The sequence below is a fragment of the Typopeltis vanoorti genome, chromosome 9, assembly GCF_054136105.1.
Source record: "Typopeltis vanoorti isolate ZY-2024b chromosome 9, IOZ_Tvanoo_1.0, whole genome shotgun sequence".
Taxonomy (NCBI): domain Eukaryota; kingdom Metazoa; phylum Arthropoda; class Arachnida; order Uropygi; family Thelyphonidae; genus Typopeltis; species Typopeltis vanoorti.
In genome coordinates, this window is record NC_143557.1 from 109,556,387 (window position 1) to 109,582,380 (window position 25,994).

General features: G+C 36.1%; 1 protein-coding gene across 1 annotated transcript in view; it reads right to left on the reverse strand.

The window, feature by feature from the left end:
- Positions 1-25,994, reverse strand: part of Glg1 (Golgi apparatus protein 1) — a 285,095-nt gene that overhangs the window by 146,287 nt on the left and 112,814 nt on the right. The window contains exons 10-11 of the mRNA XM_090398148.1: positions 22,013-22,175; positions 14,278-14,415 (exon numbers count right to left, since the gene is read on the reverse strand). Of these exons, the coding sequence (XP_090254274.1) occupies positions 14,278-14,415; positions 22,013-22,175 (301 nt within the window). The remainder of the gene's footprint in view (positions 1-14,277; positions 14,416-22,012; positions 22,176-25,994) is intronic.

Here is a 25,994-nt window from a genome sequence, read left to right on the forward strand (position 1 = left end):
AGAGACATTCTAACAGCCATTACAGCAGCGCTTCCCAAACTGTGGGAAGCGGCTCCCTTGGGGACTGTAGGTTTTGTTGATGGGGGCCATGAAATAATGAAAACAAATTTTAAATGTTTCAAGTTTATTTTTCACTTGGTTAGAGTATAATAAAATTAGTTTAATCCTTTATCCAAGTGTGAGCAAACAAAGTTTGCGCCTGAAAGTATCTTCAGGACTGGGTTAAGGTGGTACAACACCAGGGCAACTCGTTGCAAAGGTAGAGCAAGCCACCAACACATTAAGGGCCCTTCCCTTAATGCATAACATTAGACATATCTGCAAGGAGATGTGTTTTGCATTATAGGAGATACTGAGATAGGAGTGTTGGTATCTTGCTCCACCTTTGCAACGAGTTGCCCTGGTGTTGTACCACCTTAACCCAGTCCTGAAGATACTTTCAGGTGCAAACTTTGTTTGCTCACACTTGGATAAAGGATTAAACTAATTTTATTATATTAAAATGTTTTAAGACTAAGTAGATTTTTTTTTATTTTAAAAGAAACATTTAACTTTTATGTTATTTTTTATATTTTAATAGAAAATTCACACATTCGTGTTGGTTCACAAACTTTGTTTCCTGTGTATTTCGGCGATTAATGAATATTAATAAATATTGCTTATTCATATGTTTCATTTCAATATTAATTATATTGAGAAGGATTTGATAGGAGATATATAGAGCTGTTTACTGATAATGCAAAGAGAGAGGCAGGATAATCAGGAAAGCAGAGACCATGCAGTACTTACAGAATGATTTGAATAGGCTGGAATTGTGTTTGTCGGGTGTGAAAATAGTTACCACATTGTTATATCTTTTCTTTCTCTTTAAGTGTATATTTGTTTATTTTATGTTTTATTATCTTAATTACTATCTTGTTATACACTTGTTATGATATTATCTCTCATGCCTTTACTTGGTATTATATCTTAGCTAAAATCTGTTTCCTCAGTGACCTATCATTCCAATAGATCACGTCGGCAAATCCTACAAACAAAGAGAATGCCTTAGGCTAGAGCCAATTTTACTTGGTTGCAATTCTGGAGTTAACTCCTTTTCAGAATTAAGAAAAATTTATTTTTTGAAGCTGTGCCATATTAATTCCTATACAAGAGAAAGCTCCTTGTCAGAGAGGTTAACATGCAGACTGTCACACGATCTTGGAATCTAGTAATCAACAAGCCCTTAAATTAGGCAGTCGTACCCAGTTCCCACCACACTTGAATTTTTTTATACAGGTTCTAATTTAAGCAAGCATGCATTGGTTTGAGAAATCAGGCAATTTACTTAGGTAAAGAAAACAAGAATCATTCTAAGGTATTGTACATAGTAGTCAAAGTTATTCCAAACATAAAAATTTTGTTCCTGCAGGTAACACCAATCTATCAGACAAGATCAAATTACAAAGCGTTACACTAAAAGACATCAACTAATCAAACTGTTCTATTCTCGTTCACTTATCACAGCTGTGCAAGTGAATAACTACTCAATATCCAAAGATTAGATTATAACACACCGAAAATGATTCAAGGATGATATCTGTTACAATATACTTCTAGAATTACAACAATTTATCACAGGTTAAAGTACTAGAGTCCTGTCATATATTAGCAAGTCCTATCACTTATTACATTAGCACATTAACTCTTCCTAGCTCTGTTCACAGTTCAATGGACAAATAAAAGGTTTTACGTTACCAGCCAAGTGGACTAAGCAGGAATTAACTCTCGATCAATCTTTGCTGACTCCTCTCGGCTAGTTTCCTCAATCTGCTACCTGTTGTCCTCCGATTTTGCCAACTAGTGATTACGTTCACGAATTACTCCTGTGCCGATGATTGCGATACTACTCTGACAGATTGGTGTGCGTGGTTCTGCATAAAGCTGCAGTCTGCACTGGCGGTTTAGCTGTGCCTGGACTGAACCACTACCTGACTGCGTAGCTGTCATTGACAATCGTTCTTCCCATCTGCACGAACAACTTCTACCGAAACCCAAGGGGAGAGAGGCACGAACCAAGAAAAAAGTGTCCAGAGCTCACGCCGCCAAATCTTTTACATCACTTGCAGCTGTCACATGCAAAATTGTTTTTAATTAAAAAGTTGTTTCCAAATATTAGTTTAATGTGTGGGAGAGAAATCCTGGTCAGGATTAAAAACTCATGCCGAAAACACTTCTTAAACTCGGGTAAGTATACCTTCAAAAGCACTGACTTGGTCATATGAATCATGGAGGCTGACACTCCAGACAATTTTACAGGCCTTCTAAAATAAGAAACTCGATTCCTCACATAAGGCTTTATCCTCATAAAGTAATTCTCTGTAATAATAGAGGGCTGGGAACCTGTGTCCGAAACCCACGTTTTCCACAGACTATTCCCTTAACTATCAACTCCGGGAATTGGTTTTGGTTTTTTCGACTCCCCTCCCAAGCCCTGTTGGCATACATATGGGACCTCGATTTCTCATCATTGCCTCTGCTGAATCTTCTTTTGCTGTTAAAACAATTGCGAGCAAAATGTCCAAATTTGCCACAACTGAAGCATCTAGGAGGTTCTCTTCTCTTGTCTCTTTCACTGTCCTTCTCTGGTCGCAAAGGAGAGCTTGAGGCATCCCGTACTTGTTACTTCTGCTAGTTTATTCATTACAGCATCCAACCGGCTAATAAAGGTTGCTGCAGTCTTTCAACTTCTTTCCACAAGTTTGGTCCAAGGCTTCTCAATCTCGAAAATTGAGAAATGGGGACTTCTTTAAATTTTACATAGTCCAAGGTCTCTTTCAGGATGGAAGAAGAGTAGAGGAAGTTCTTAGCTTTCTCCACTAGTTTGCTGCACAGGAGGATGAGGAGTTGGAAATCCATCCACCTGCCTGCTTTCCTTAACTTCTCGGCATAGCTAAAGAAAGCTAAGACGTTGCTATTTTCCTCCCCAGAGAACTGCAGAAAAACTTCTTGGGGATTGATGCTCCTGAAAAATTCATAATCATCCATCCCTGAGCTTGATAGCTGATTCATGCTTGTATATAAGCTTACAAACATATTCCTATCTCACACAAATACTACTAATCTAAGTTTCTTATCCCAAAACCACCTGATCTCAAACCAAAACCTGCTCACCTTGATTTACAAAAATTTAAATTCTTTATTGTTCAACCTAGTAAATCAACATCCTACTGGCTGCACCATTGTTATATCTTTTCTTTCTCTTAAGTGTATATTTGTTTATTTTATGTTTTATTATCTTAATTACTATCTTGTTATACACTTGTTATGATATTATCTCTCATCCCTTTACCTGGTATTGTATCTCAGCTAAAACCTACTCCTTCAGTAGCCTATCATTCCAATAGATCACGTCGGCAAATCCTACAAACAAAGAGAATGCCATAGGCTAGGGCCACTTTTCCATGGTTGCAATTCTCGAGTTAACTCCTTTTTAGAATTAAGAAAAATTTATTTTTTGAAGCTACGCAATTTTATTCCTATACAAGAGAAATCTCCTTGTCAGAGAGTTAACACGCAGACTATCACACGATCTTGGAATCTAGTAATCAACAAGCCCTTAAATTAGGCAGTCGTACCCAGTTCCCACCTCATTTGAATGTTTTTATATAGGTTCTAATTTAAGCAAGTGTGCACTGGTTTGAGAAATCAGGCAATTTACTTAGGTAAAGAAAACAAGAATCATTCTAAGGTATTGTACATAGTAGTCAAAGTTATTCTAAACATGAAAATTTTGTTCCTGCAGGTAACACCAATCTATCAGACAAGATCTAATTACAATTAAAGCGTTACACTAAAAGACATCAGCAAATCAAACTGTCCTATTCTCGTTCACTTATCACAGCTATGCAAGTGAATAACTACTCAATATCCAAAGATTAGATTATAACCCACCGAAAATGATTCAAGGACTATATCTGTTACAATATACTTCTAGAATTACAACAATTTACCACAGGTTAAAATACTAGAGTCCTGTCTTATATTAAGAAGTCCTATCACTTATTACATTAGCACATTAACTCTTCCTAGCGCTGTTCACAGTTCAATGGACAAATAAAAGGTTTCACGTTACCAACCAAGTGGACTAAGCAGGAATTTCCTCTCGATCAATCTTTGCTGACTCATCGGCTAGTTTCCTCGATCTGCTACCTGTTGTCCTCCGATTTTGGCAACTAGTGATTACGTTCATGAATCACTCCTGTGCCGATGATTGCGATACTACTCTGACGGATTGGTGCACGTGGTTCTGCATAAAGTTGTGGTCTTCACTGGCTGTTTAGCTGTGCCGCTGCCTGACTGCGTGGCCATCAGTGACCATTGTTCTTCCCGTCCACACGAACGACTTCTAACGGAACCCGAAACCAAGGGGGGAGAGGCACGAACCAAGAAAAAAAGCACCCCAAGATCGCGCCGCCAAATTTTTTATATCACTCGTGGCTGCTCTCCCTACTACGTCACCGATTGCTGACGGTACCTAAGCTTTTTGCAATCCATGCTATTTTCTCTCCGATATGTCTCCCACGTGGGTGCCTTGCACATGCCTAGGACTTCGCATCGCGGCTGTCTGGAGTTATGTCTATAAGCCGATTAAACTAATGCGAACTTTGCTCTATCTTTCTTGTTCCAATGTAACCTTTACAAAGACTTTTATGATTCTTGTCTGTTATTTACAGGACAGTTTACAATATAACAGATACAAAATTTCATCAAGAAAATATCATTACATTATTTACAAAAATAACTTACACCTATGTACAAGCATTTCTTTTGAGAAGTTTTTGTATCTTAGTTAAATCCCGAATGAAATGCCCAATAATAAATTAAACCTTTCATTCCAGATTTAACAAATTAGATATCTAATCATTCCAAAGTGCGTGTGGTAACCATTTTCACAACCCCAGCCTATTCAAATCATTCTGTAAGTACTGCATGGCAGCTGCTTTCCTGATTATCCTGCCTCTCTCTTTGTATTATCAGTAAACAGCTGTATATCTCTTGTCAAATCCTTCTCAATATCATAATGTACAGATTGAATAACAATGGACCAAGGGCTAATCCTTATGGATTAGCCCTTGAATCCCGTTGACTCACATCCTCTATATATCATTATCAGCCATTTTCTGTACAAAGAGACAGTAGGAGGATGAGATTAAAGAGATGACATGAATTCAATGGCATAGAAAGGCTTAAGATAGGAATGAATGGAGGACTTTGTCCATGAGTGTACAGAAAATGGCTGATAATGATATATGGGGGATGTGAGTCAATAGGATTTAAGGTAACCAGCAATGTTCCATAAGGATTAGCCCTTGGTCCATTGTTATTCAATCTGTACATTAATGATACTGAGAAGGATTTGACAGGAGATATACAGCTGTTTACTGATAATACAAAGAAAGAGGCAGGATAATCAGGAAAGCAGCTGCCATGCAGTACTTACAGAATGATTTGAATAGGCTGGAATTGTGAGTTTGTGAAAATGGTTACCATATGCACTTTGGTATGATTAGATATCTAACATCATATTATATTATATTAGTGGGATTATGCTAGAAGAAACTGATCAGCTAGGTATCTTGGAGTTTTAGTAGATAGAAAGTTAAAGTTTAAAGGCCATATAGCAAAGATTGCAAATACATCTCAGAGGATAATTGCAATGCTGAAGTGGGCTTCGACATGCAAAGATAAGAAAGTAATTTTGTCACTTTACAAGGCTTTGATAAGACCTCACTTGGACTACTGTCTGCAGGTGTAGTATCCTGGTTTCCATAGTGATTCTGATACAGTGAGAGAGTGCAAAGGAGAGTGTTAAAAATGATATCAAGATTGTGGAATATTGATTATAAAGACAGATTGAGAATTGCTTGCTGCAAATACTAGCAAACAAGAAAAAGAGGAATGTTATGATTGAAACTTACAAACTTCTGAAGAGGTCATAGGATCTCATTAGTTGGAATTTTCATTTTATGGATGGGGGGGGGGTGAGAAGAGAAAAACAAGAGGGCATCCTTGGAAGTTGAGAATGAATGCTGTCAGAAAAGGAGTGAGGGATAGACTTTTCTCCCATAAGATGATGCAGGAACAGTTTGTGAGTATAGGTAGTGTGAATCAGTGGTCATCATCATCAATTTCCTGATATGTACCCCCTAAAGGAGTCAGGTTACTATAGCAATACTACATGATTAAGTTTACGTTATTATTAATCTCCTGTCGACAATTTTCCTCTAAATCAATCTATTACTCATGAGCACCATAGTACTGTCACATCTATTGTTATATTACTTCTGACCAAATCAATCCACATATACCTTGTTTTTCCTCTGGATCTCTTTCCTGACATCTTGGCATCAAACACATTTTGTAAACCATACTTCACCCATTCTGTTTAAGTGGCCATACCACCATAGATTAGTTCTACTGTTGGTGGTATTGCTAAATAAATAAATTGCTAAAAGTAATATGTCTAAATTGTTTAGGTTAAGATTTTTTTAAATTAAGATTTTTAAGAATGGAGAACCTGTGGAACAAGTAAAACATTTCAGCTACTTGGGCACATTTTTAGTGAAGATGGTAAATTAAATATAGAAATAGACAACAGAATCAGCAAAGCTGGTATGGTGGGAAGTCAATTGAATAAATTCATATGGAATAAAAGAGAAATTAGTCGGAACACTAAATTAGCTGTATACAAGACAGTGTTCAAACCAGTTTTAACTTATGGATCTGAGAGCTGGGTCAGAAGTAAAACACTTGACCAAAGACTAGAGACTGCAGATATGAGAGTCCTGAGAAAGATTAGAGGCGTGAACAGATGGCATCAATGGCAATATCATATTAAAAACAAGGATATTAGGAAAGAACTTGACATTGTCAGCATCCAGGAATGCGTTAGCAGAGCTAATCTTAGGTGGTTTGGTCACTTAAACAAAATGGGCGAAGAAAGATTAGCAAAACAAGTGTTCTCTGTCAGGTTGGCAGCAAAAGATATAGGTGGATTGATATGGTACAATAGAAATATAAGATCTGATAATGTTGGAGTCTTGACATGTAACAGCCTGATTTGGAAGAAAATTGTACATAGGAAGTTAGTAATGGTGTAAATTTTTCATGTAGTACTATCATATCCTGTACACCCCTTGAGGGTACATGGCAAGAATTTGATGATGATGAATTTTTAATGAGGGAGAGCCATGTTCTTACCACAATTGTAATTCAGTGAAATATTAGTAACTGAATAAAGTACAGTTAATTAGTAAATTAGTACTTGGGCATTACCCTGGACCGCACGCTCTCTTACAAGCAACACCTAACAAACGTTTCTGCTAAGTTAAAAACCCGTAACAACATAATACAAAAACTAATAGGCACGACATGGGGAGCAACAGCCGATAATCTGCGGATTACTGCTCTTGGTCTAGTTTTCTCTGTTGCCGAATATTGCTCACCAGTGTGGCTAAATAGCGCACATGTTAAACTTGTTGATAGCCAACTAAATAATACAATGAGACTGATTTCTGGCACAATTAAATCAATGCCCACACACTGGCTTCCAGCTCTTAGTAACATTGTTCCACCGAATCTGCGCAGGACTAAGGCTCTCTTACAGGAGTATAAGAAAATCTTGGAGAACACAGCCCTACCAATACATTTAGATCTCCCAGACTTAAGTGTACGACGATCAAGACATCCACCACTACAATTAGCCCAACTACTACTACATTCTAACTTTGACTTGAAGCAAAAGTGGCAAGAACAGTGGGAGAGCCATACAGATGACATCACAAAATTTTCTCTCAATGAATTACAAGAAAGTTTTTGATGCTTGCTCACACTTCGCACAAAAATCCTGGACTCAGTTTAATGGAATACGAACTGGTTATGGTGTATGTGCGGACATGCTTTTTAAATTGTGTAAATGACCATCCCCGCATTGTGATTGTGGAGCTCAGAGACAAACTGTGAACCATATTGTGACTCAGTGTTATCTCAGAGCATATTCAGGAGACAAATTGGACTTTTTAAGTGCTACACCCGAAGCTATGAACTATCTGACCAATATGGATGTAGCCTTTTAATTTTATTGGTTTTTAAAATGACTTTTGAATTTTAATTTTTATTCGTACCGAAAAAAGACATCATCATCGAAATCCAAGCGAAACTTGAAAATGACCCAAACAGAGACACAATATTCCAAAAGATAAACAACATTATAAATAGCAAAATAATAGTAAAACCCAACATCACTCCCAACTTACAAAGTGCCCTTTTATCTTTAAAAAATAACCCTGATATCATGATCACAAAAGCTGACAAAGGTGACACCGTTGTCATCATCAATAAAACGGATTACCACAACAAAATAATGGCCGTCTAAAACGACCAACACACCTACCAAATAATCCACAATGATCCTACCCCCGACCTCATAAAACAGATAAACAGCACCCTACACACCTTAAAAAGTCAAAACAAAATAGATAAAACCACAATGAGACACACAGCTCCCCGCACTACTCGCACCCCCTATATGTTCGGGAACATCAAAACCCACAAAGACGGTTATCCAATACGACCCATAGTCTCCTACAAGAACACCACCACAGCTCCTTTATCCAAATTTGTTGCCAAACTCATCAAACCACTACTAACAACGTCTATCTGTATGATCAAAAATACAGATGACCTATTCTGGAAATTAAGCAACACTACTCCATCCCAGGATGACATCCTCTCCTCACTAGATGCAACTTCATTATACACCAACGTGGATGTTCCCAAAACTTTAGACATCGTACACACACTACTCTCCGAGGACCACACCCTACACACACGCACAAAATTAACACCAAATGACATCATTAGTTTGATTAAACTCACAATATCCGCCAACTCCTTTAAATTCAACAACTCCTTATATGTTCAAATTTTCGGTCTCCCAATGGGCCAAAACATCAGTGGACAATTAGCGGAGTTATTCCTGGCGCACATTGAATCACTTCTACTTCACCCTTCCCTCCCCCCCCCGGCATCACCTTCTATGGCAATACGTAGACGATATTCTATGCATTGGCAAACCCTCACACATCTCCGCCTTACAAACATCCCTCAACGATTTTAGCAACAGACTACAATTCACCATGGAAACAGAACAGAACAAATCCATCAATTTCTTAAATCTTACATTAATCAGAAGCCATAACAGAATTGCCACGAAGATATTTCACAAGCCCACACATGTCGGAAACTACCTCCATTTCAATTCATACCACCCATATTCCGTTAAAAAATCAGCCATCCTATCACAATTTATCAATGCTTACAAATTCTCCACCAACAGCAATTTTCTTAACACTGAACTCAAGTATTTAACACATGTTTTCAAAAATCGAAACTACCCCACGCATCTAATAAATTACGCGAACTTTACGGCAAAATGCCGTCTTAACAATAATACTACAAAAGCAGACTTCCCGACACACATGGTCATCAAATTGCCATACATCCAAAACACATACAAGGCTTACAAATACATTTTCAAAATCACAAACTATAAGCTAGTATTCACCACAAACCATAAATTAGGAACTCTCCTAAAACCTACTAAATCTCTCACTCATAAAGAATTATTCGAACACCACAACGTAGTCTACAAATTTCCTTGTCAAAAAGACTGTGACGTCACCTACACAGGCTCTACAATTAGGTCATTATGGACTAGACTACAAGAGCACTTCAGGGATTGCAATATTCCCATTCCAGAATATCTGAACACGAAAAAACATCGCAACATCAAAAAGAAAAACAAACCACAGAATACAGGGAAGACTGAAATTGCAGCTCACGCCCTTGAACTAAAACACATTCCCCAAATTGACAAAGCCATAATCATTGACAAACAAGAAAACGAAACAATGCTTAGAATATCCGAAACTATTGCCATAAAATATGATGGTAATTCTATCAACGTTCACCGCCCCTACCTAATTTCCGAATGTTGGACGTTCCAAAACTTACAAATTAAGCCACTCCTCCGGCCATTTAGCGACAACAAATGCCCAAATTTGGCAGATACATCTTGCAGCCTTGACATAGCCCTACAGTCATTCCCACAAAGTTCCGACGATGACCGAAACGGTCCACACCCCGTAAACCCTTGCCCCAGTTTCCACATAAGGATACCCTTCCCCTTCCTTCCCCCCCTCTCCCCACAACAAAATAATATATATATATATTTATATATATATATTATTAATTGTAACCCGGGTTCCCAAACTTATTTCCCGTGTCCTAAGTACATCCCCATGTTCTTTCCCTCTCTTCCCCCCCCTTCCACAAGAACTTGGATTTAGAAGGCATCTTTAAACCAAAATCAAGGTATGTACATAATTTTTCAACATTTTTTATTCTGCCATAATTGCCTTCTACACTCGCCCGTAATGTCCTAAATTATATATGTATACCCCTTTTGAGTTATGTTAGCCAATGTATTAAATATAAGGGACACTCCTAAACAAAAACAGGCTAAAATACAGCCGTTAATTATATTAATTTTATATGTTTTTAAAGTGACAGTGTATTGTACTGCATGTTTTGATATTCGTGCCATACGAATAAATAAATAAACTGAATAAAATCAGCAGAACAAAATTATTTATTTTGTAAAGCACTATTATAAATCCTCTCCTTGCTTTATAAAAGGAATTTTTCTGTTTTCAACTCACTTTCATTTATTATTATCATCATTATTATGAAGAGCAAAATCCAGGGAGTCAGACTAATTGAGGGAGGCCACATACTACACACACAAGCTGACATAGTTGTTCTTGAATTCATTCATACTACTTGCACACACAACATCCAATGGCAATCCATTCCATCATGTACCAATCTATGAGAAAAAGATCTAGCCCTCATCCATTCTTGACAGCATTCATTCTCAACTTCCAAGAATGCCCTCGCTTTTTTTCCCCCAACCACCCATAAAATAAAAAATTCCATTTACCGAAATTCTTTATAACTATTATAATACAGCTATATTGCCTGCTTCAGTTTAGGAGTGCCCCTGTTTAAATGTCATTGGCTATTTACTCATGGGTTCTTAGGGCATTATGAGTGTAGATGTACTAAAAAGTATATGTAGCCTAAGGAATAGAAATTGCACATACCTTTTTCTGGGTGTTGTGGCTTTTCCTCAGTCTGCGATGTCGAGAACTGCAGAGTGTGTGTGTGGTGTGGAGGGGGGGGGTAGGCAGTTTGGTAGAATAAGTTAGAAAAAACCCGGGTTTTTTTCGTAATATATAGAAACATATACTTTTATATAGGGTGGGGAAAAAGTGAAAGGGTTAATTTTTTAAAATAAGGAGGGGGAAGGGGAAAGGTGGTTGACGGGGTGTGGACCGTTTCGACTATTCGTGGTCATCATCGGAACATATTGGGAAAGTGGAAGCTATGTCAGATCGGGTGGGTGCTTCAGAGGTGTTTGTGTTGTCTCCTATTGGTCGGGATTGTGACCTCAATTTAATGTTGTGAAGCTTCCAAACCTCGGAGATTTTGGCTCTCAGAGACAGGCCCTACATAATCTCCGAGGTTTGGAAGCTTCACAACATTAAATTGAGGTCACAATCCCGACCAATAGGAGACAACACAAACACCTCTGAAGCACCCACCCGACCTGACATAGCTTCCACTTTCCCAATATGTTCCGATGATGACCACGAATAGTCGAAACGGTCCACACCCCGTCAACCACCTTTCCCCTTCCCCCTCCTTATTTTAAAAAATTAACCCTTTCACTTTTTCCCCACCCTATATAAAAGTATATGTTTCTATATATTACGAAAAAAACCCGGGTTTTTTCTAACTTATTCTACCAAACTGCCTACCCCCCCCTCCACACCACACACACACTCTGCAGTTCTCGACATCGCAGACTGAGGAAAAGCCACAACACCCAGAAAAAGGTATGTGCAATTTCTATTCCTTAAGCTACATATACTTTTTAGTACATCTACACTCATAATGCCCTAAGAACCCATGAGTAAATAGCCAATGACATTTAAACAGGGGCACTCCTAAACTGAAGCAGGCAATATAGCTGTATTATAATAATTTATAATGAGGAGTAACATGGGAGTTTTCCCAGAAATAATATACATTCTTTATAACTCTTTCAGAAGTATGTAAGTCTCAAACATATCCCCCTCCCCTTTCTTCTGTTTGCTAGTGTATACAGCCTACAAATTCTCAATCAGTATTCCACAATCCTGATATCGTTTTTGACACATTAGAATCATCAGGGCAACCAGGAGACCAGATGTGCACATAATAGTCCAAGTGAGCTCTTATCAAGGCCTTGTATAGAAGCAAAATTCCTTATCTTTATATGTCAAGGTTCATTTCAGCAATGAAATTATTCTTTGCATTGTATTTACAATCTTTGCTATATGACCATGAACTTCAACTTCCTGTCTACTAAAACTCCAAGATCCTCTTGCCTGATTAATTTCTTCAAGCATAATCCCTAATTTCAAATCTAACACTTTTTGACCTTGAGCTCCTGCTTTCACATGCTGCTTGAGAAAATTGTCTTGCAACAATTCAATATATTTCTCTTCATTCTTATCATGAGATTTCTCTTCTACCCAATTAATGTTTGGATAATTATCTTGCCTGATCAGTTTCTTCAAGCATAATCCCACCAATATAATACAACATTGGATACATAATCACACCACAGTGCATGACCTTACATTTATTAGCACTGAACTGATAGCCACTTTCACATGCCTACAATTACAGCCTATTCAAATCATTCTGCAAGTACTGCATATCTGCAATACTACTAATTACCCTACCTATCTTTGTATCATCAGCATATAGCTGCATGTCACATGCCAAATCCTTCTCAATGTCATTAATGTACAGATTGAATAACAGTGGACCAAGGACTGATCTTTGATACACACCACTAGTTACCTTGAATCATGCAGATTCCCCCATATATGACTTTTGGATATCTTCGTTAGCCATTTTCTTATCCATGCTAATATTTTATAATCCAAACACATACACAGCAAGTACTGCATATCTGCAATACTTCTAATTGCCCTACCTATCTTTGTATCATCAGCATATAGCTGCATGTCACATGCCAAATCCTTCTCAATATCATTAATGTACAGATTGAATAACAGTGGACCAATCTTTGATACACACCACTGGTTACCTTGAATCATGCAGATTCCCCCCATATATGACTTTTGGATATCTTCGTTAGCCATTTTCTTATCCATTCTAATATTTTATAATCCAAACACATACTTTCCAATTTATGCAACAGTCTTCCATGCTGTATTCTGCCAAAAGCCTTAGCAAAATCCAAAAGTATCATGCTGTATCTATTCTCCTTGTCTAACTCAGTGGTAACATATTTGAGAATGTGAGCAAGTTGCTAAAACATGACCTTCCCTTAGTAAATCCATGCTGTTCGCTGTAAAGTATACAGATTTTCTGTCAACCCATTTCTGAATGCGAGCCCTAACCAACTTTTCCAAAATCTTCACTCCCACTCCTAAGATATTGACTGGTCGATAGTTGGATACATTGGTTTTTGCACCAGCCTTGTGAAATAGGATTACCACATAATCTTTCCACTCTTGTGGAATCTTTCCTGTTCTGAGCCTCAAATTATATAGCCTGATCAAAGGAATAGCCAGTTCAGCTGAACACTCTTTTAGCATTTGTGCTGATATCTACTTAAAACTGTCAGTTTACCTTTAAACTATGAAAATGTTCTGCAGCATGTGTAAAGCAGCTAATAAAGTATGCATCCCTATTTCTAGCCTGAGAGAGAAAAATAAAAAAATTCAACTGTAAACCTATAGTGAGACAGCATAATATCTCGCCATCAGTGACTATAACTGAAAATTAACTGTTTAAGTTAATTAACATGCATAACTGCATTTCAAGATAATTAGAAATGACACCCTAAATATTATACATCAGGTGTAAATCAATATATCCACATGAAACCTATGTAGATTTGTCACTTTTTTTTTTATTTACAAAATAGCAAAATATAGCACACACACAGTAATGCTGATTTTCATTCTACTATAGTTTTTAATATCAGGATGTTAGTTCAGAGAAAAATTTCACCTAGTCAGACAAAATAATTAGTTCAGTTATAAAATGTCACTACATAGAAAAATGCAAAAACGAATATAAAGACATCACCTCTCCTTTCTCAACATTGTCATTACAAAAATTGGAAAGATCAGTCATACAAGGCTCCTCAATTTCAGGAAGTAGATCTACACTAACAGCTCGTTGCCGCATTACTCTTCTAACTTCATATAAGCATTCTCGTGAAAGCTGCAATAACATATTTTGGTAAATAAGAATCTGAAATATCATTTACATAAGAACACAATATTACATGCAAAATCTTTTGGTAGTAAAAGTATAAATGTAAACAATGTCTAAATTAATAAACTGGAAAAAGGAATGTACAATAAATACAGCTATCATCTATTTTTGCAACCAAGGGACAAAGCTGTATAACTGAGAGGAGACCTCCATATAGCCTTTAAAGGAATGCAGAGAATCAACCAGTGCTTCTGACCTAATGTGGTGCACCCTGTTAGGTAACAGGGTGCACCATGGATACTGAACTACATGAATATTGAACAAACAACGATGGGCTGGCAATTTGGATTTAGCCAACCAAACTGTATTCTTATGGGCTTATTAAACCACAAATAAAATGAAGGTACAACATGACAGAATTTCATACCGGCTGGGGCATCACCTAGCTGGTTTCAGGAATGTTTCAGGATTTGTTCCATTAGCTGACTTTTTGCCAGGAAACCAGGGCAAACTACAAAAAGTCAGCTACTGGAACAAATCCTGAAACATGCCCCAAATCAACATCAATATTCAAGATCAGTACAATCAACATAACAAGCCTGAATGGCAAAGAAATGGAACTAGCTGAGGAATTGGATAAGTATCAGATCAACATAATAGGGGTGACTGAAACAAAAAAGACAAATCTGGTGAGATTTTTCTGAGCAATAGATACAAAATGTTATATTCAGGCAATGACAATCAGGGAAAAGCAGGTGCAGTAATAATAGTGAACACAAAATACAAATCTAATCTTCTTGAATGGCAAGCAATTTTAAGTAGAGTGATGTGGGCAAATATCAGAATGAAGAACTGGACAATGAGACTTATTGTGCCTATGGTCCCACAGATGGCTCTACTAAGAAGTGGAGGAATTTTTTTGAGGCTTCAGAGAAAGCAACTGACACAATGAAAAAAGAAAAGTTGGTCCTTGTTGGGGATCTAAATAGCAGAGAAGGAAATGATTGTCAGACATGCAGAAATATTTTGGGAAAGTTTGGAGAAAAGAGCAAAGCTAATAATTAAAGTCACCCATAATGATCACTGATTTAGTACCCATGAGGCGAAATTGGTAATGCATTTCATCATCCTGCAACTGAGCTGCCAGGTGAGTAGCAATACCCCACCAGATATTTCATTCTCGTTAGCGAAGTAATTTTTCGAAGTAGTTACTCCATACATCAAGGATATCATTTTATCTAGTTTTCACGTCACCTTGATCGTCTCTAATATCTTTTAAAGCACTCTTTCCTCTATTTCTTAACTTTTCCAACTTCCAGAATATCTTGCCACCTTCTTGATATTTATGTTTTTACCAAGAAGGTGGCAAGATATTCTGGAAGTTGTTGAAAAATCTCAGAAATGGAGGAAAGAGGGCTTGAGATGATAAAGGTGACATGAAAACCAGAGAAAAAAATATCCTTGATGTATGAAGTAATTACTTAAAAAAATTGCTAAGTGAAACATGCAATATCTATCCTTGAAGTAGAAAAACCATCAAAAGCCTGAAATGTGGAAAGGCAGCAGAAGTAGATGATATTCAACCAGAAATGCTCAAGTATGGAGGTATAAAAGTCTTGCAGTGGCTGCAATGCATAGTTCAGAAGGCCTGGACAGAGGGATGAATTCCAGATGATTGGCATAGAGCTTTCATAGTACCCATATACAAAATGGGGAATAAAACTGAATGTGAGAATCTCAGAGGTATTTCCCCTACTGAGGGTTCCTGGTAAGATTTACAAGTAAACTTGAGAATCAAGTGAGAAAGATTGTGAAAGGGAAGTCTGGTGAAGAACAAGCTGGATTCAGGCCAATTAGAAACTGTTGGAATAAAATTTTCACTTTAAGACAAACAGCTGCAAAATCGTGGAAATGTAACAAAGATCTGTATCTAAGATGAGAATTAGCAATCTGATATTTGCAGATGAAATTGTTATTATTGAAGAAGATGAAAGAGAACTACAAAAAACACTGAAACCTGTTAAATGAGGAAGGGAAGAGATTTCGACTTATGAACTAGGAAAAAAACAACAAAGATAATGGTATTTGGTAGAAGAACATGAAATAAAACATACAAGGGAATGTAAATGATATAGAAAATGTAGAACAATTCACATATTTGGGAAGTAAAATGACATATGACTTGGACTGTAAAAAAAAGAAATAAAGATCAGGATTGTAAAGGGAAGAACAAATCTGAAAGCCATCGATAACATCTGAAAAAGTAAAGCAATCAGCCTGCAAACAAAACTAAGAGTACTGGAAACATGCATTTTTAGCAGTGTACTGTATGGATCTGAAATGTAGGTAATAAATAAGGAATCGAGAAAAAGAATTTTGGCATTTGAAAGAACTTGTTACAGGAAGATTCCAAGAATAGCATGGGTACAGAAAATCACAAATGCAGAGCTCTATCAGAAGATAATACAACCAAAGGAGAATTTAATGCAGACAATTATAGAACAGAAGCTGCAATTATTTGAACATATCTGCAGAATGAGCGAGAATTGGAAGATAAAGACATTTATGTTTGGTATTATGGATGGTATAAACAGAAGAGGTAGATCATACAGAGAATAGATAGACAACATAATGGATTGGTGTGGAATGGGGTTACAAAAATTGCAACACTGTGCATTGGACAAAAAAAGGTGGAAGAAGACAGTGAACGAGGCATCGGACAACAATGGGCAGTGTACCCAAGGTTCATGATGATGTCAATGTATCTAAGTTTTGTAAACCTGCAAAAGGCATATGACAGGGTGCTAAGAGAAAAGTTATTCAAAATGCTACAGATATAGTGTAAATGGGGAATTATATCAAGCAATATTTAGTCTTTATTCATGTTGTAAGTCAGCAGTTAGAATTGAAGGAAGTACAGGAAGATGGTTTAATATTAAATCTGGTGTGAGACAAGGATGTACATTATCCCATGTTATTCATTATCTATATGGATCACATTATGAAGGAAAGCGGTATTAAACTTGATATCAAAATTGGAGATGTTAATCTCAGATCTTTACTTTATGCAGATGATGTTATACTTCTAAATATATATGCTACAAGTCTGCAAGATTCCCTGAGTAAATTGAATAACTGTTGTAATAAATTTGGTATGAAAATCAGCAATAACAAGACAAAGACAATGAAAATAGTCAGAAACATGAAAATATCAACTGCATTGTGAATGGAGAACCTACAGAACAAGTAAAACATTTCAGCTACTTAGGCACAATTTTTTGTGAAGACGGTAAATTGAATATGGAAATAGACAACAGAATCAACATAGCTGGTATGGTAGGAAGTCAACTGATTAAATTTATATGGAATAAGAAAGAAATTAGTCAAAACACTAAATTAGCTGTATACAAAATGGTGTTCAAACCAATTTTTACTTATGGATCTGAGAGCTGGCTTAGAAATAAGACACTTGACCAAACACTAGAGATTACAGATATGAAAGTCCCAAGAAAGATTAGGGGCATGAAGAGATGACATCAATGGTAATATCATATTAAAAACAAGATATTATTAAGGAACTTGACATTGTTAGCATCCAGGGATGTGTTAGCAGAGCTAATCTTAGGTGGATCTGAAATGACTTGAAGAGAATTGGAGAGGAAAAAGACACAGAGGAAGATCAAGATATAGGTGGATTGATACAAAAGTGCCTTAGACGATAGAAATATAAGATCTGATAATGTTGGAGTCTTGACAGATAACAGATTGATGGAGGAAAAACTGTTGATAAAAAGTTAGTAATGATGTAAGTTCTTCTTGTAGTACTATCATAACATCCTGTACACCCCTGAGGGTACATGTCAAGAATTGGATACTAATGATTAATAGTACAATAATACTTACTAGTTAATATTATTGTAATAAAGATAGAAGGATGATTATCAAGTCATTACTATTGTTTTTTTTTGTTTTTTTTTTAAAAAAAAAAACCTTTTTCCCAGAAAACAATTATAAAAACAATGGCTACAGAAACAAGCAAACAACCAAAAACTAGCACAACAAATATGTAAATATATTCCATTTTCCTTTGGGTATAAGCAGTGGTATGTTGGAATCAGCTTAAGCAAGCTAATTGCTAAGTTTTCAGGAATTTTTCAAGCAAGTTGTCAAACTCACTAACGACTATAAATTGTAGAGCAGTATACATTTCAATCCACAATGTTATGCATTATCATGCAATAAACTTTACATGATAATAGTATTTTTTAAATAACAACATTAAAGAGCATTTTCGTTATATAAAATTTTCAAGCATTTAATTTTAATTAGGAAAAGAGTTTTGGAAAGTTTTCTAGTGTTTTTTTTTTCTTTTTCTTTGGGGGGGGGACAGGGCCCCCTTGTTTCCCCCTCTGGGTGCACCACTGCTCGGGAGGACACTAAGCTAATTCATGTTGTGAGTTTTCACAGATCATAACATGTTAGTTAGTTATTCACATTTGACATCACTGGAAGCTGTAGAGTCACTCCCATACCTCATAGGGTTTTTTGGGAGTGAAGCCTTCTGCTAGAAGCGGTAGGATCACAGATTCCCTTTCCACACAGTTAGTAGGACAATAACAAATATCCATGTCACTGGCAGGATTTGAACCTGAAGCCTCTTGGATGGAGAGAGCAGATACACTAACCACTCACCTAACCAAGCCAGCAGGCCAAGTGGCCTGGTAGGCTTAAAACAATACTATTATAATTGTGCAGCTACTCATTGGAAAAATTACCAGTTTATTTTGTTAATGAAATTATATTGGAAGAAAGGTACAATTATTATTTTTAAATAATAACTGTATTCCATATATGTCATGCATTAATTTGATTAAAAATGTATTTATTTATTGGAAATAACTAATTTAATTTAAATGCATTCACAATATGAAAAACTTGCTTGTTTTGCAATGACAAAAAACTTAGGTTTTCCCTAGTGCATGAGATTTGTTTTCAATTAAAGTGCACTGCAATACATAATGGACTCATTTTTCTTGCCTTATGACTGAAATAAAAAACCCGAAATGTGACCTGTAGTGGAGCATGAGTGGAGTGAAAAGATCACTATAACACTACTGAAAAAAAAAAATTAGAGGATTTTTTTGAACTCAGCAACATATTTATGAAAATATGTTATTGAAAAATAATCTACCATTTATCTAACGCTTCAATTATCAAAACGATGTTCTGATAATTTATGGGTCAGATAACTGAGTAAAATTACATGGCACGAGGGTCAGTTAAATGAAGTGTTGATCTTCTGAATGTAGGATAAAAGTTAGATTATTGTAGAACAAAAAATGTTTAACTTTTATCAACTGTTATGTTACAACAATGACAACAGAACAATTCTTGAGGGAAGAGGATACAGCAGATTGAGTTTTAATGGCTATTCATTTTTTGTGTTCTTTCTTATAGAAAGAAAAATAAATTTCTGAACCTTAAAGGAGATAAAAGAATGAAAGAAAGTGAAGATTACTGGTTTACATTATAACTTTTAGAGGAAACCAGCAACTAAATTTGCAAGTGTTTTTGTGATTCGTTAAAAGGGAACGATAAGAGTTCAAATTAAGGATTTCAGATCCAGTAGTTTTATTTTCGGCTATCTGGCAATAAAACTTATTTAATAAATTTGTTAGCAGCCACCTGTGATTAATAATTTGACAGTGAATGAGATGTTTTAAAGTGAAAAAAAATTAAGTGTAAATTATGCAAAGAAAATAATATATTTTGAATGCATTTAGAATGGCACTAAAAACTCATTAGCCACCTATCTCTGACAATTTGCCTATAGCAAGTGGGTGAGTGGATTTCTGGAGCCCTGATTACAGACATGTGATTAGGAAAAAAAAAAAAAAAACATAAAGTGGCTGGAATGTCAGCTATCTCTATACATAGAAAAACAAAACCTGTCATCTCAGATAATACTTGGTAAGTAGCAAGACAACAAATGGATACACTGGAGTGCATACAATTTGTTATATCTTGCTGCAAGAAATATTCCTATCCTCTTCAATATTAGAAGAGGATAGGAACATAGGAAGAAGGTAAGAAAAGAAGCTGCTTAGTTTACAAATCACCAATGACAAATAATGATATCAGCGTTAGCAATGAGAAGATAAACTGAGTGTTATTACCTTTGTGAAAAGGAATCTATGCTAATAAAATTAATAACATACATGGATGAAAATGTGCAAAAAGCAATAGCAGAAAAAGCAAAATCAACAGAAGATAGAATCCAATAGTTTAATAAATAATTTCAAAATATTTTAAATGAAGGGGATATAAAATCCACATTGTTTTAAAACCGAATAAGAAACTCAAAGATTGGAATCAGCGAGTTTCATGCTGAATATAGTAAACTATAAAGTATCGGCGATCACTAGCATGAGCTAATGCAAGTGACCCTAGTACGTAGTACAATATCGGACAACTCGTTGCAAAGGTGGGGAAAGTTCAGATCGCTATTCTTAGGTATTTTCCATAATGTAAAAACACATTTCCTAGGAAATGTATGCTGTTATTACATTATGGAGGGAGGTCACTACCCAGACCGGTTCCAGCCTTTTTTGAGGCTTCATCAATGAGTAGCTAGACCATAATACCAAAGTGTATAGCAAAAAGAACTTATATACTCTGCTATACGAGTTTCCGAAGAAGGTGCAACCATTAAGTTACTTAAATATAAAGAGCTAATAAGCTTCATTTCGGCAATATAAACAATATTTTAAATTAAGGGAATATAAAACCCACATTGTTTTAAAACCGAATAAGAAACTCAAAGATTGGAATCAGAGAGTTTCATGCCGAATATAGTAAACTATAAAGTATCGGCGATCACTAGCGTGAGCTAATGCAAGTGATCCTAGTACGTAGTACAATATCGGACAACTCGTTGCAAAGGTGGGGAAAGTTCAGATCGCTATTCTTAGGTATTTTCCATAATGTAAAAACGCATCGCCGAAATGAAGCTTATTAGCTCTTTATATTTAAGTAACTTAATGGTTGCACCTTCTTCGGAAACTTGTATAGCAGAGTATATAAGTTCTTTTCGCTATACACTTTGGTATTATGGTCTAGCTACTCACTGATGAAGCCTCAAAAAAGGCTGAAACCGGTCTGGGTAGTGACCTCCCTCCATAATGTAATAACAGCATACATTTCCTAGGAAATGTGTTTTTACATTATGGAAAATACCTAAGAATAGCGATCTGAACTTTCCCCACCTTTGCAACGAGTTGTCCGATATTGTACTACGTACTAGGGTCACTTGCATTAGCTCACGCTAGTGATCGCCGATACTTTATAGTTTACTATATTCGGCATGAAACTCTCTGATTCCAATCTTTGAGTTTCTCGGTTTTAAAACAATGTGGATTTTATATCCCCTTAATTCAAAATATTGTTTATATCGCCGAAATGAAGCTTATTAGCTCTTTATATTTAAGTAATTTCAAAATATCCTGTTATGCAAACCAGCTTTTTAACATTTGTATAAACACTTCCACTATCACTGACATATGAATATAATGGAAACTTGTACAGCTAAATTTTAACACCTTACCCGGGTATTCTGATCAGGGTGATAAGCATAACGATACAAACAAGATAAAACTATGTGGCCTCTTTCTGGGTCCATTCTAGATGGCTTATCACGCCACTCCTTTTTTGCATGACAATATTTCTCAGCCTCCTTTTTACATCTCTTGTACAGGAGAGGATCAAGCCTGAGAAAGAGAGAGAGAGAGAGAGAGAGAGAGAGGGGGGAAAAAAACGTTATAATTTAAAACATTCACTAGAAAGGCTACCTAAAATTTTAGTTTATTTCTATAGTAATAATATATATATTGTAATAATATTACATAAGTAGTAATACATAATGATAATGATAAACCTCACCTTATACACAGCAGAAATATATTGGACAGCATTTAGCAATGATACATGCACACACACACACACACACACACACACACACACACACACACACACACTGGTGTCCAAAAGCTAAGGATATACTACATTTTTACCTGTATATGAAAAAAATTTCATGTGTGGACATAGATTTATTGCCAGTATACTAATAAATTATTATTACTATCTGAGATAATTAATAATAAATAAATAATAATAATAAAAATTAATAAATTATATTACACAAAAAATGTATTATAAATTTGGTACAAATTAAATTACAATAGTTTTTTTGGAAAAAGTCGCAAATTTCCTAAGGATGTAGTTAAGGAATTAGTATATGGTGCTTACAGAAAAACTACAGAGAGACATTTCAGTATGGAATGTCCACTCAGAAATGTAATGAAACTCTCAATGTTGTACCATGTTTAGCACCAAGTGTTTCAGGAGTTATTGAAGCAAAATGGTCCACTCCTCCTTCACAGCAAGGATAAGGCCTTGTTTATTTTCTAGAAGGGAATACATCTCCCTATTGCATCCCAAACATGTTCTATGGGGTTGTGATCTGGGGAGTGTGTTGGCCACATTTGATTAATATCCTCCATCTCCAAAAGTATCTCCACTGCTTATGTATGATGTGATGTGGCATTGTCATCCATAAAAATGAATTCTATGCCTACAGAACCATGGAAAATCACACATGACATTGAATAACTTTGTTGCAATATTGTTCACCAGTCATAGTCCCTTTTCCTACACTTGTAACTAGGTGCGTCCATTAAGCATAATGCCTCCCAACATCATGACCCCAGTACTGCCATATCTATTCTCTTTCAAGAACATTCTTGCAACGCCAAGATGATGCAACTTCTAGAATCAGAGGAAAGACTAAACGACACCTGTAAAGAGTACATTAACCCATTGGTGTCTTGACCAATTTTTTATGGATACAACACCACTGAAAACGTGCTTTACGATGAGCTGTGGATAAAGGGACGCAAGACTATAGGCCTTCAGGAGTATAGGTCTACTTGTTGCAGATCTCTTGCCACAGTTTGTACCTGTGCTTGAATGGAGCCAACTTGCAAGCTGACCTGCTGCAGTGTGTAGATTACGTTTTGCTGTTATAGCCAAAAGTCTATCTTCATGCTCTGTGGTAGAGTGAGGGCAACCTCTTAGCAAAGATCTGGAACACATTCCATTGGTTTCAGAAGAGTGGTGAAATTGTGTTTCCCTGGAGCCAAAATTAAGAATGTTAGTGATGCTATAAGGATGCAAAGAGGGAAGGTGAAAGAGATGATTATTTTGGCTGGTACTAATGATGTAGCAGGTGACAAGTGTGGTATGCAGGAAGGTATTAAAAAGCTGCTGGTGCAAGCAAGCAAATAAGAAAAGTAAGAAAGTAAAAGTTGTGAGTATGTTGCCATGGTATGAAAGAGGTCAGCTGAGATGAAGAGATATGATTGTCAATGAGTCACTGTACAGGTTGTGCAGAAAGAATCGTATGGAATTTGTGGATGTGCAAAATGAGTTTGATGGAAGGACTTATACAAGGCAGATGGTCTGCACTTAAATGGATTTGCAGTTAGATGTCTTAAGAATTCATTGTTCAGTAAGAGTCCGGAAGTGTAGAGTCAGGGAAACTAGAATGTATGGTGTGGGGGGAGGGAGGGGATGAGGAAGATGCAAGCAAGTATGGGCCAGTGATTCCCAAACTTATGGATGTAAAGGCACCTTTGAAAAAATAAAAATATTTCACGCCCCCCCCCCCCATCGAAAAAAAAAAAAAACATAATACACACATATATTATTATAATATTTATTGTATTTATATTCAATACAAAACATACACAGCGAATATTATAAAAATCAAATGCAAATATTACATTTTTAGCATCTTGCATACACATTTGACATGGCACATTATCATATATTTTTATATAGATAGATATATTGTTATTGGATATTTGCAGTACAAGCATATGAAACGTAAAACAATTAGTAATAAATAAAGAATTAAAAACATAAAAGAAGTTTAATAACAATTTAATGTGATGGATGTGTTTCAATACTGCTACAATATTTGTAAGCTTTTCTGTGTTTCTTATCAATACCTTTGAAATGAAACTTATATGAATAAGCATATATTTACTAATATTCATTAAGTGCCGAAATATGCAGGAAGCAAAATTTGTGAACCAACACCAATGTGTGATTTTTCCATTAAAATATAAATATAACAAAAAAGAAATAATAAATAATAAAAATTAAATATGTTTCTTTTAAGATAAAAAAATATCTACTTAGCCTTAAAACATTTTAAATTTGTTTTCATTATTTCACGGTCCCCTCAACAAAACTTAGGGACCGTGGCCCACAGTTTGGGAAGTGCTAGTCTAGGCAACCTTTAAGGTGAATAACTTGAGAGAGTAATCATACGATGCTGAATGTAGATCACCAGGCTCTTAATTTTAGCGGGATAACCAACACAAGGTGAAAAGGAAGCTGTGAGATGGGAGGGGCATTAAAGTTTGTGTATACTAATTGCCAGAAGAATTTAAAATAAGGAAGAGTTTATGGCATTGATTAGCTCAACTTGGTTGACTGAGGATGATATAGAGAGATGTAATGAAAGGAATATAGCATTTTTAGAGAGTACTGAGGGAATGGAATAGGAGGAGAGAGAGAGATTGTTAATGATAGCAGAACTGAAGAGAAAAAAAAAAAGAAAGAAAGGTAGAAGTACATCAGAGAACAGTTTAGTTAATGTTATCTGGTATAAAACAGAGGTTGAGGGGAGTATAAGGGAGAATGCAGATGGCATGCATTGGCAAATTATTAGTACAATGAGTGCAGATTGGGTAATGGGAATTTCAACTATGGGGACACATATTAGAAGGATGGATGGTCACTGGGAGAAAAGGAAATGGAATTGATACAACTGCTAGGAGATAATTATCTAAGAAAGAATGTAATGGAGGGAACACTAGGTTCGAGAGTGTTGAATCTGGTCATAGCATTAGAGAACTTAACAATAACCAATCTATCTATGTTGGCTCTGTTTAGAGAAAGCAATCATGTGGAGACTACCAGACATGCAATATTTCTGTTAATAAGGGATAGTTGTGGAATTACAAAGCAGGTAATAAGCTGAGGAGTCTGCTTGTAGCAGTGCCATGGAAGAGGAGTAAGAGAGAGAGAGAGATGCTGGCTTGTGTGTTTGTTCTGGGTTTAATGGTGCAAGAACTGCTATGGTCATGCTGCAATGGTACACAAAGGACATTTGTGGAATTACAAAGCAGATGATAAGGATATATAAATATCTTCTCTGACTTAGAAAAGGCAATAATAAATCCTTTTTGTTCAGCATCTAGAAATCTGTTCTCAGAGAAAATTCTGTTGAAAATGTGCAGCAGTTGAAACATGGCTGACGGCAGCAGATGTTCAATCATTTCATAATGGATGACATCTAGTCCAAAAGCAGTTGGATGATATTTAAGCAAAACACATTTCATTCTTGCTTTTGTGAATGGCCTGTTGTATTGTTTGGTACTGTTCAAATGCAGCTGATATTTTAGCAGATATCTCCCTGAGTGTAATACATCTACTGTGTGGTTTACTGCAATCATTGG